Source organism: Dunckerocampus dactyliophorus, chromosome 14 (genome assembly GCF_027744805.1).
Source record: "Dunckerocampus dactyliophorus isolate RoL2022-P2 chromosome 14, RoL_Ddac_1.1, whole genome shotgun sequence".
Taxonomy (NCBI): Eukaryota; Metazoa; Chordata; class Actinopteri; order Syngnathiformes; family Syngnathidae; genus Dunckerocampus; species Dunckerocampus dactyliophorus.
In genome coordinates, this window is record NC_072832.1 from 19865779 (window position 1) to 19878015 (window position 12237).

The window sequence follows — 12237 nt, forward strand, 5'->3', positions numbered from 1 at the left end:
AGATGTGGTCATATACAAACACATTTTAGCAAAAAATGTCAACATAAATATACTACAATATTGTTTTTATAATTGTATTTTGGCCATGAAATTGCCTGCTGAATCACATGGGCTATGTGCTGTCTGTGCACAGTGTTGACAATGACACAACTGCAAAGCACATGATGCAGTAAAGTGTCAGTACTGGAGTTTCCCTGGTATGCAAACACCCTTAGTGGATGGTACCATTGTCTTTTTGCTTTAGCAAAAGAAAAACTCTGAAAGTATGAAGAAAATGGCTTTTATACAACATTTCTTACTCCACAATTATAAAGAGTTGCCAAAGAGTACACTCACATTCCAAGTTTTGCTTTATAAAAATGTTCTCAAACTACAGGTTGTGTTACAGTTGAAGTAACAGGTGTCAGTTTACTGGAGACGGATTGTGCACATCATGTTTGTTTGCACCCTTTCTTTCAGCCCTCCAGTAGACCCTGTGGCTGCTCTGGAGCTTGTGAGGGTTCGGGCTGGAGGCGGCATATTTGCTTGCTGCACATGGGACAGACACTACGGATCTCTAACCATTTGAGTAGACACCTGAGAAAAGCAAAGAAATAGTCAAATATCATGTAGGACCACACTCAAAATATAAATGCAAAACTCCCCAATAAAGATGGACAAACGGAGGTTAGGGCTGCCGTTAAGCTGAATAAGGAGTCTGATTGAGCATGGATGGCTTGTGAAACTCCTGAAGCAGCTGACAGGCACCGGCAGGCCAAGTGGCACGTGGCTTTGACGGTGGTCGAGGCAAAAACACCTCTATTTAGGAGGTGTCGGAGGTGTTCGGTAAGGCCATGGATCACGATTTTCGGTCAGCCTCAAAAAGGTTCTGGCAAACCATTCGACACCTCAGAAAGGGGAAGCTGTGCCTAGTCCAGACTGTTTACAGTGGGGATGGAGGCCTGATGACCTCGACCGAGGACATAGTCGGGTGGTGAAAGGGATACTTTGAGGCCCTCCTCAAGCTCACCGACATACCTTTCATAGAGGAAGCAGAGTCTGAGAACATGAACGCAGACACCGTCTTCACCGTGGCTGAGTTATCTGAAGTAGTCAAAAAACTCCTCAATGGCAAAGCTCCCGGGGTGGACAAGTTTCTCAAGACTCTGGATGTTTAGGAACTGTCTTGGTTTACAAGTCTCTTCAATATTGCGCGGAGTCGGGAACAGTACCTCTGGATTGGCAGACAGGGGTGGTGGTTCAATTTTCAAGAAGGGTGACCAAAGGGTCGAACTACACGGGGATCACACTCCTCAGGCTCCCTGGGAAAGTCTATGCCAGGGTGCTGGTGAGAACAACTGTTGGTTGAACCTCAGCTACAGGAGGTACAATGTGGTTTTCATCCTGGTAGCAGAACACTGTACCAACGATACAACTTTGCACTGAAAAGTGCATGGGAGTTTGCCAGCAGTAAGTTGAGCCTCTCCCCGGTGAATGTTGACCTCTGCAAAGCCTGCCCTTTGTCACAGATTCTGCTCATAACTTTTATGGACAGAATTTGTAGGTGCAGCCAAGGTGTCGAGGGGGTCCAGTTCGGGGCCTTTGAATCTCATCTCTGCTATTTGCAGATGATGTGGTCCTGATGGCCTCATGTCTGAAACTTATGGGATGAGACTTAGCACCTCCAAATCCAAGGCCATGGTTCTCAGCCGGAAAAGGGTGGATTGGACCGTTCAAGTTGGGAGTGAGGTGAGGTTGGGAGGGAGTGAGTCCAGTTGGAGGAGTTCAAGTATTTCGGGATCTTGCTCACGAATGAGGGAAGGCTGAAGCATGAGATTGGCGCAGTGTCTGCAGTAATGTGCACACTGTACCGGACCATTATTGTGAAGAGAGAGCTGAGTCGGAAGGCAGAGAAGACTCTTTGGTGAGGTGTTCCGGGCATGCCCGGCCAGGAGGAGGCCCCTGGGGCAGACTAAGGACACACTGGAGGGATTATGTCTCACAGCTGGCTTGGGAACGTCTTGGTGTCCTCTCATTGGAACTGGACGAGGTGGCCGGAGACAGAGAAGTTTGGACTTTTTTGGACCAGTCAGCTTGCGTTTGTATCTGCGAATGTTCGCGAGTCGGATGTTCGTAAGTTGGGGACCTAGTGTACTGTATATGGTGTGCCCGGCCCACTTTGGCGGGGGGTTCCGGGCCCCTTCCGGCATTCCTCCTCTGCCCTGGGCAAGCCACTAGCAACAGCCCTGCAACTCACACGGCCAACCACTCTTTTCAATGTACTACATACTGTAAGCACAGGCATACCAAGAGGGAAAAAAAACCCAAAATACATATGAAAGTACAATGCAAAGCTTATTTTAATGCACAGTACACAAACTCAGGGAGAAACATGTAAAAAGGAACAAAATAAGAATTAGGATTGGGATGGAGGGTGCGATGTGTGGTGGTTTGTCTGACCTTGGAAGTCAGGTTGAAGGGTGCTTGCTGGGGGTGCTCGGGCCATGCCTGCTGACGGCGAGCTGGGCTCACCAGGGGGTAAAGAGCAAATCTCTGCCTCTCAGTCAGTCAGTCAGTAAAAATACATAATATTAATTGTATTTATTCATCCATCCATTTTCTATGCCAGTTGTCCTCATTAGGGCCGCGGAGGTATGCTCAAGCCTATCCCAGCTGACTTTGGGCGACTTTGGACTGGTCGCCTTGGCACATGTAGACAAACAATTATTCACCTCACATTCATAGCTATGGACAATTTATAGACTTGCCAATTAACCTAACATGCATATTTTTGGAATGTGGGATGAAAACGGACTACCTACGCACAGGGAGAACATGCAAACTACACACAGAGATGCCCAAACGGAGATCTCCCCGATCTCCTGACTGTGTGGCCAACATGCTAACCACTAGACCACTGTGCGGGTAATTGTATTCATTATTAGTTTATTTTTTGTAATTAGTAGTTTTCTTTTTATCCGATTTAATACATTTAATGCATTTAATACATTTAATACATACGATACATACGATTTAATACATACATCATTAGTCAATGACAACACAAATGAACACAAAATGCAATTTTTTGAATGAAACTTTTTATTATTAAGGGAGAAAAAAAATCCAACTGGTAATAACTGGTTGGGCCACCCTTAGCAGCAACAACTGTAATCAAGTGTTTGTGATAACTTGCAATGAGAGCGCTATGGAGGAATTGCCAACTCATCTTTGCAGAATTGTTGTAATTCAGACACATTGGAGGGTTCTCCAGCATGAAGCGCCTTTTTAAGGTCATGCCACAGCGTCTCAATAGAATTCAGATCAGGACTTTGACTAGGCCACTCCAAAGTCTTCATTTTGGTTTTTCTTCAGCCATTCAGAGGTGGACTTGCTGGTGTGTTTTGGATTACTGCCCTGCCGCAGAACACAAGTTGCTTTCAGCTTGAGGCCATGAACAGATGGCCGGACATTCTCCTTCAGGATTTTTTTGGAGACAGCAGAATTCATGGTTCCATTTATCACAGCAAATCTTCCAGGTCCTGAATCAGCAAAACAGCCCCAGACCATCACACTACCACCACCATATTTTACTGTTGGTATGATGCTCTTTTTCTGAAATGCGGCGTTACTTTTACACCAGATGTAATTGGACACACACCTTTGTCTAGTCAGACCACAGAGTCTTGGGGATCGTCAAGATGTTTTATGGCAAAATTGAGACAAGCCTTAATGTTCTTTTTGTGGTTTTCGTCTTGGAACTCTGCCATGCAGGCCGTTTTTGGCCAGTGTCTTTCTTATGATGGAGTCATGAAGGCTGACCTTGACTGAGGCAAGTGAGGCCTGCAGTTTTTTGGATGTTGTTGTGGGGTCTTTTGTGACCTCGTGGATGAGTCGTCGCTGCGCTCTTGGGCTCATTTTCGTTGGCCGGCTACTTCTGGGAAACTTCACCACCGTTCCATGTTTTTGCCATTTGTGGATAATGGCTCTCACTGTGTTTTGTTGGAGTCCCAAAGCTTTAGAAATGACTTTATAACCTTTTCCAGACTGATAGATCTCAATTAATCTCAGTTATGTTTTAACAGGGGGGGGCAATCACTTTTTCACACAGGGCCATGTAGGTTAGGATTTTTTTCTCTCACTTAATAATAAAGTTTCATTTTAAAAAACTGCATTTTGTGTTCAATTGTGTTGTTGTTGACTAACATTTACATTTGTTTGATGATATGAAACATGGAAGTGTGACAAACACGCAAAAAAATAACAAATCAGGGAGGGGGCAAACACTTCTTCACACCACTGCATATAACATTCATGACTATTATTATTTATCACTGTCTTGTTTTTTTTCTTTCTTTTTTCTTTCATAATTGATTCATAGTTTTTATATATATTTATACAGCCCACTTTTCATTTAATGACACATCTCCCAATGGCACAACCCTCCCTTCCTCTTGTACACCATTGTTACTTGTACTGTTTTATGTATTGTGTTGTATAGCTCCCTCATGTATGTAAATATGCACTTCATATGTTAATCACTGCTGTAAATAAACACTCAATGAAACACTCAAAAAAAAACATAAAATAGAAGTGCACATCATTCTTGTCATTTTCCACTGCTCAGTGATTCCCTGACGATTATTTTAATTCTTGCCCAATTATTTCGCAATTTGAGTGAAAAACTTACTTCTTATGAAAAGCATGGGCACATGGGCACACTCCAAGTTCATCCCGGCTGCAAAATTCTTCTAAGCACACGGCACATGTTTGCTGCAAGGGAAGAAATACATTATAATACATCTGCAGTTTATGTAAGTTTATGTAAACTGTGAATTAATGCACCCATGAAAAATGTCTATTTTGACACAAGACTCGTTCCTCCTCTGCCTAAAACTCTCCTGCCTGCTTGAGTTTTCCTCCAATTTTGGATCAACATTTTCAGTGACTGTTGGAATTACTACATTAGATTCAGGTCTAGAACCCTCCCCTTCTCTCTTCAATTGTCATTGTTCGCTCGCCACAAAATCCAGGTTTAAGCCCTGAATATGCCTCACACACTTATTCAACACATTTAAAGTATAAAATGTATAGCTACTCACCACTAATGAATGATAATGTAAGATGATCCATGAACAGATGGAAACAAAGTCGGTGTAAAAGTTATACAGTAATCCCTCGTTTATCACAGCTAATCGGTTCCAGACCCAACTGTGATAACAGAATTTCCATGATGTAGGAGTCCTTATTTATAAATTAAACATTTTAATAGTCAGAGCATAGAAAACCTGTTTACAACCTTCAAATACTAAATTACTTTACATTAATAGAGCTCTCTAGACATTAAATAACACCCATATAGTCATCTTTATACTCAGTTACCAATATCGTAGACATGATAAGAGTAAATAAGCCATTTCAGACATAAATAGACTTGTGCTCGTGAATGTTTTTCGGCGCTAGAGGAGTTGAGTGGGGGGAGGACAGGAAGTGACGTCAGGACGTTCATTGTTGAGTTTTAACATGGCGTGGTTTACAGCCACAACAGTAGCCCTTGTTAGGGATTGTTATGGGATTATGTATGTTGTAGCAGCTTTCAAACCTGCTGCTTCTCTGTCTCACCGAACATTACAGTAAAATTACTGACACCTCGTGACCAGTATAACACAAAATGGTAACAATACTACATATCATCACAAAGTTTTTGGATATATTGTATTTGTATTTCACTACATTTAGCCATTTTTATACTTGAAAATGGTTAATTTAGGCAACAAATACATCACATTTGCTTAATTACGCATTTTTTAGGCCGTACTCAACAACAAAACAGCATGATTTATTCCTTCACGTGAGGCCACAAAATTCAGGGATCGGGCCAGACTTATTTTTTTACTTGGAGCACAGTGGCCTCTAGTTTACAATTTTAGGGGCGCAAGCAGAAAATTTAGGGGCGCACACCTAAATCGAATTGCAAAGTAAATATTCACATTTCACTGCATTAGTGATAAATACTTGAACAACAAATGGCAACTGTCTTCCCAAACCACCCTGTTCCTGTCCCTAGCTTCTGGAAGGCCTCATTGGTGGCATCATAGAAATTCTAACTCCAAAACCGCCCTCTTTTCACACACATTGACCTGCCTTCTTCTTATTTGGTGTTTATATCCTTTCTTCTTCTCTGAGAGTTAATGTTGGTTGCCAAACGAGCTCATTGCGCACTACTGTAGTGTGGAGCACAAGTTTGTCAACAACAAAATATTCAATCATCATAAAAATGGCAAATTAACTGGTACGGTTGCCAACTTCTGCAAAAAATAATTAAGGGACACCTTAATTTGTAATTTCATTTGAATTTGATGCCTGTTTTAGAGTAATAGTGATACATGGGCAATTCATTGTTCGATAATATCTTTTTTTAGTTCAATATAACAATTTACAAATGTTTCTTATAGAAATCTGTCTTGTATGAAACAGTATAAATTGAGTGTCCAGGTTTGTGATAGTGAATGTGTTATCCAACTTCCAGCACTATTAAATCTACTTTGACAAAAAGAAAGAAGAGGTGAGCTATTTGTGTTTTATGTGACTGCCAACATTTTAACTGTACTATATTTACAAAGCACATCTCCACTCAGACAGTGTGCTTATTGTCCCTGTTATTTTGCGGTCATTTGTCATTAAATACGGGCATCATGTCTGAATTGAACACAAACACTAAGAGTTGACGCAAATATCTAGCTTACAAGCTACCTGTTGGAGACCCCTGTGGCCCTATCACAGGGGTCCTGGATAGCTGGATACATTACATGTTTGTTAAACAAATTAGACACACAGCTACTGTTGAAGACAAGACATAATTATTATAACAATAACAAGAGAGCAAGGCTGTTAAGTACTTAAAAAAAAAAATGTGCATGTACCCCATGAACGTGACAGCCATTATAGCTTCCCCGTGGGACAAAAACGAGCTCCGAACAAACCGCATTGCTTGTTTGTTTTAAAGACAAACTGTCTTTGTGGTAAAAAAAAACATTTTTAAAAAAAAGGTCACATTTGGAGTCTGTGGACCAGAGGCTAAGTGGATAACTCTAGCTAGCTAATGAGCTAGCTGCCGCCAGAGTGACAACGTGAGAGCCAGGCTAAATGTGTAAACAGAGATGACAGAAAAGTACAACGTTAATGAGATTGAAAGGTGAGCAATCACACACGTTGGCATCGATAGGCTTAAACTGTGACAAACTGTCTTCAATTAACTCCACATTTTACATACTTTTTTTCATTCAAATAGTAATAAGGGCCAAAGTGCGTTCCTTGTCAGCTCAATATGGGACGTGTACTTTTATCTGGTTGCACCTCCCAGAGTAAATGAAAAATCTACTAGTCTCATATTTTAGTTGCAAAATGCAACCATTTAGTCACAGTCTGGAGCCCTGGAATTCAGAGCGCAAAGTGGTGGGGGATTACTGTATATAAGTTGCACTTTTGTGTCTCACAGCAACTATGATCTGTTCAAGGACCGCTGAACAAAGTGCGAAATCTCAACGCTTGATGAAAAAACATTATCAGACTGAGACATAAACATTTAAAAATTGTGTGTTTTTGTAACAACGGTACATGTGTGCTGTACATTGTGCCTGCATTATCACATGTTTACAAATCATTACCGACTTAGGGTGAATGAGATGTTTTCTGCAGAAAAAACGGCCTATGTTCTGGGAATTTGATTTGATTTAATTTTTTTATCAAAAAATCATGGATTTGCAGGGCAATAATTGAGGAATCGCGAATGCACAGGGATTCACTCTAACGTCGACGATGAATCGTACTGAACTTACACCAAGAAGGCTCAGTTTCTTCCCCGCTCCTTTCAGAACAACCTATTGGCGAGAAATAATTCATGTCAAAATGCATACTTTAAACACATTAATAATAATAGTAGTAATAATATACAGTCTGATTTAGACCAACAGTGCTGTTTGTGTTTTACCTCATTGTAGCCGTAGTGTTCTCTTGCACTTTGTCGCTTGAGTCTGTGATGCACAATTTTTTTTAATGCAGTCATGCTGTAATGGGATTCATACAATGTCCATTTCATGTAACTGGCCTGTCCAAGCCAGTACAAAAGATGTTAGAAGTGAATGTTTGGTCATGGTGTTGTTGGGTACATCGTGCAAATAAACATTTTATCACCAATTAAGGTTGCTTTAAAAAAAAATCAATTAAATACGACAGTGTTATTTCATGTTCCTTTACTTAAAGCCAAACTGCGTACGACAGTGCTTTACAGGTTGTTCCAGCGATCTGCCTTTTAAACTACACAACGCTAAAAACCCACAGCATTTCAGTGTGTGGACTGAAAATGTGGAACGTATTGAGTGAGGAGCTCAAACAAAGCACCAAGATGAGCGACTTCGAAGAACAAAACAAACAGTTGATGTTAGCAAAGTACAAGGAAGAAGAGTTTTGAACCACTGTGTACAAAATGCTATGTCTAAACACTACAACACTCATTACTCTTCATTCTTGTGAGTTCATTGTCAGTACTCACCTATTATTACAACTAAGTCTATTTAAACTGATGATTATTTATTTACTATTATACTAATTATGTGATTATTATTTATTATGATTGAAGAAAAACCTTGACAATTCGATCACTACACTGTTGCATTACCTTATCATTTTCCATTGTATCATTTTCGCATGTATTAACTGGTAAAGACTACAACGGAATACAGGAAGTGAATAAATGTATTGCAATTGATGTGAAATGGACGAGGGGTAGGATTAAATAAACTTTGCTCTTTTTGGACATTGGAATTGCGAATTGAATTACAGGTTGTGATATATTCCATTGTAACTTGTATGCATGTTCAAATCAAATTAAACCATTACCATTACCTTACTTTTCTGCAATGAAACCTTCTCCTCTGGAGTTCAACATCTTGTAGGTCCCTTGCAAATAGAGGAATTTATGAAGCTGGGGTGATGCCTGCTGACAAAGCAGGACCAAATACAGCCACGACTGCTTCACAGATGCGGGAAGTGGTGGTGACAATTAGGTTTGGGCATCATTTGAATTTGAACGATTCTGGTTTCGATTCAGATTCCTCGTCTCCTCGTTGTTCTGTTTCCTAACGATACTTGATTCCGATGCTTTTAAGCGGCAGAGTCATAAACGTTTGTGTGGTTTAAATAAGGGCGCTAACCACAGTTATTTTTGGAATATAAGTATGAAACCATTCAAATTGAATATAAATGTTAAGAAGTTTCTTTTTACAGGAGTACACTTTCACAAAAGATGTTTACTTTTGAAAAGTACAATACTTTGTTTGCGGCCGCAATGTTAGTGTAAGTTATTTTTTACGATACTCTTATTTTGTTACCGCAAGTAAACAGCAAGTAAACCAAAGTGCTCTTATTTTGAAGGCTAGAAATGTGTTGTGTGTGTTGAGAAGGTCACTGGACTGTTGCCAATAGTGACGAACTGTGCACATGAATAAACTTGCCTAGCCCTAGCTGTAGCTCTTGTACTTTATTTACACCGAACTTTCACGACATCAGCGAGCATCCTGACACCCTCGAATACATTCTGACTGCTTAGAGCAGGGGTCGGCAACCTTTAGTGTCAAAAGAGCCACTTCGGGCCCGTTTCCACCAAATTTAAACCCACTTGGAACCACAAAACCTATTTTGACCACTAAATTGTACGTAACGCTACATATAGAATTTCCTTAAGCATATTGTCACGTTCCTTTTCTGTCTTCCTGGTGCCACCTGGCAATTAGTCATGTTTCTTAAGCCTTTTCTTAAGGTTTCTCCTCCGATTTTGGATCATCATTTGCAATAAAAGTGGCGTAACACATCGATTAGTTCCAGTCCCAGGACCACTCTCCATGTTGCTTTCATTGCCATTGTTCATTAGCGACAAAGGAAGCTAACATGCTAAATAGTTGACCAGCATCATGTTTTCTCACCGAGCTGACTCACCAGAAAACACTGACCCCAGCATCTTGGTTGGTGTTCGCGGCTATTTCTTTCGCTCGGCGAAGTGAATCGAAATAGGAATGGAAATTTGAACGTTTCCGGGAGAATCGCAATGTTAGCCCCGGTTCCCATCGGTGCTCGAGACTCAGTGCCCAACCCTATTGACAAAGCATACCCATGCAGGAACAGTGCAAACCCTGTGTACGATGTCGTACACGAGACATTCAGTACACAGTACTTGACTAAGGTATAAATAAGCCGTGCGGGACGGTGGAATTTCGTGCCAATGCGCACCACTTTCGGTCACAAGTTGCGTGCCAAGTGCGTAAACAGTGCGCGCACAGTGCGTAAAGTAGTCTTCAACCTTTTCAGGCGTGCCATCTCAATGACACGCATTGCCATGGTGAACTGCGGGAATGCAGAGGCAAAATGCGTGCAAGTGTAAACACCATTTAATACACTTCTTATCAAAATATTAGGACCAGTTGAAAAATTGCTAGAATTTGCATTTTGCACATTTGGATCTTAATGAGGTTCTAAGTAGAGCTACAAATGCAAAAACAAGAAGGGGGAGTGAAACAAAAAGCATTTTGAAAAAGTAATTTATTGAAAGCAACAATTAAACTGAAATAGGCTGTTTATCAGCTGATCAAAAGTTTAAGACCACAGGCTATAAAAGCCAAAATCTGCTCAAAATGTTAATTTTCTGTCAGGCATTCACACTGCCATGCCCCCCTGATGGCTAAAGCTAAGAAGCTTTCTCTTTTTGAACGTGGTTGGATTGTTGAGTTGCATAAGCTCTCATAGCGTGCCATTGCTGCTGAGGTTGGGTGCAATAAGACAGTCATTCTAAATTTTTTGACAGATTCTGAGCATTATGGAACAAAAAAGTCAAGTGGTTGACCCAAAAAAATCACATCTGTGCTGAGCCGGAGGATCCAATTGGCTGTCCATCAAGACACAGGGCCGTCTTCCACCCACATTAAGCACCTTACTGGTGCCGACTGCAGCGCAATAACCATCAGACGGCATCTATGAGAGAAGGGTTTTAAGAACAACAAAAAAAAGTCTTCAAAGGCCTTTGAACGTCACAAAACCGCCCGTTTAGACTTTGCCAGGGAGCATCAAACATGGGACATTGAAAGGTGGAAAAAAGTTTTATTCTCTGATGAGAAAAAATGTAACCTTGACGGTCCTGATGGCTTCCAATGTTACTGGCATGACAAGGAGATCCCACCTGAGATGTTTTCTACCCGGCACAGTGGAGGGGGGTCCATCATGGTGTGGGGTGCTTTGTCATTCAGTGGAACACTGGAGCTTCAGGGGGTGCAGGGTTGTCAACGGCGGCTACTTGCGTGCAGATGTTGCAGGGGGCATCCCTCATGACTGAGGGCCCTCGTCTGTGTGGTAACAGCTGGCTTTTTCAACAGGACAACGCTGCAGTTCACAATGCTCGCTTGACCAAGGACTTCTTCAGGGAGAATAACATCACTCTTTTGGACCATCCTGCATGTTCCCCTCATTTAAATCCTATAGAGAACATTTGGGGATGGATGGCAAAGCAAGTTTATAAAAATGGCCATCAGTTCAAGATAGTTGATGCCCTTCATGAAGCCATCTTCACCACTTGGAGCAATGTTCCCACTAGCCTCCTGGAAACACTCACATCAAGCATGCCCAAACCAATTTTTGAAGTGCTTAACAAGAACGGTGGAGCTACTCATTACTGAGTCCTACTGGGAACATTTTTTTTCTGGTTTGGAGAGTTTTTTGTTATTTTTTGAGCGATGGTCTTAAACTTCTGATCAGCTGATAAACAGCCTATTTCCGTTTAATTGTTGTTTTCAATACATTACTTTTTCAAAGTGCTTTTTGTCTCACTCCCCGTTCTTGCTTTTGCATATTGTAGCTCTACTTAAAACCTCATTAAGATCCAAATGTGCAAAATGCAAATTCTAGCAATTTTTCAACTGGTCTTAAGATTTTGATCAGGAGTGTATACCTACAAATATAATATACACAATATTTTCACTATGTAGTTTAGTCTCAACTGCAAGACATAGTCTCAACTGCAAACTATGTCTGACTTTTGTAATGTATGTGAAAGCCCGTCATGTACCTGAACAGGTAGCAGCAGAAGATAAGGCAGATCATGACAATAAAAAGGCCGCTGCCCAAAATGATGACGTAGGTGTTGAGCGGCAAATGGAAGAGCTCTTCAGATGTCATCTTATGGGAGGGTTCTGAGTTTGGTAATTCAAGGTTACA

At 41.1% G+C, this 12237-nt stretch overlaps 1 protein-coding gene across 1 annotated transcript; it reads right to left on the reverse strand.

Annotated features, from left to right (window-relative positions):
• Positions 1-430: 430 nt before the first annotated feature.
• Positions 431-12237, reverse strand: LOC129194401 (RING finger protein 122-like). The gene is made up of 5 exons (XM_054799610.1): positions 12089-12237; positions 7970-8012; positions 7818-7859; positions 4670-4752; positions 431-576 (listed from the first exon to the last, which is right to left on the reverse strand). The coding sequence occupies exons 1-5, from the start codon at positions 12196-12198 to the stop codon at positions 456-458; spliced, it is 399 nt and encodes a 132-aa protein (XP_054655585.1). The 5' UTR covers positions 12199-12237; the 3' UTR covers positions 431-455.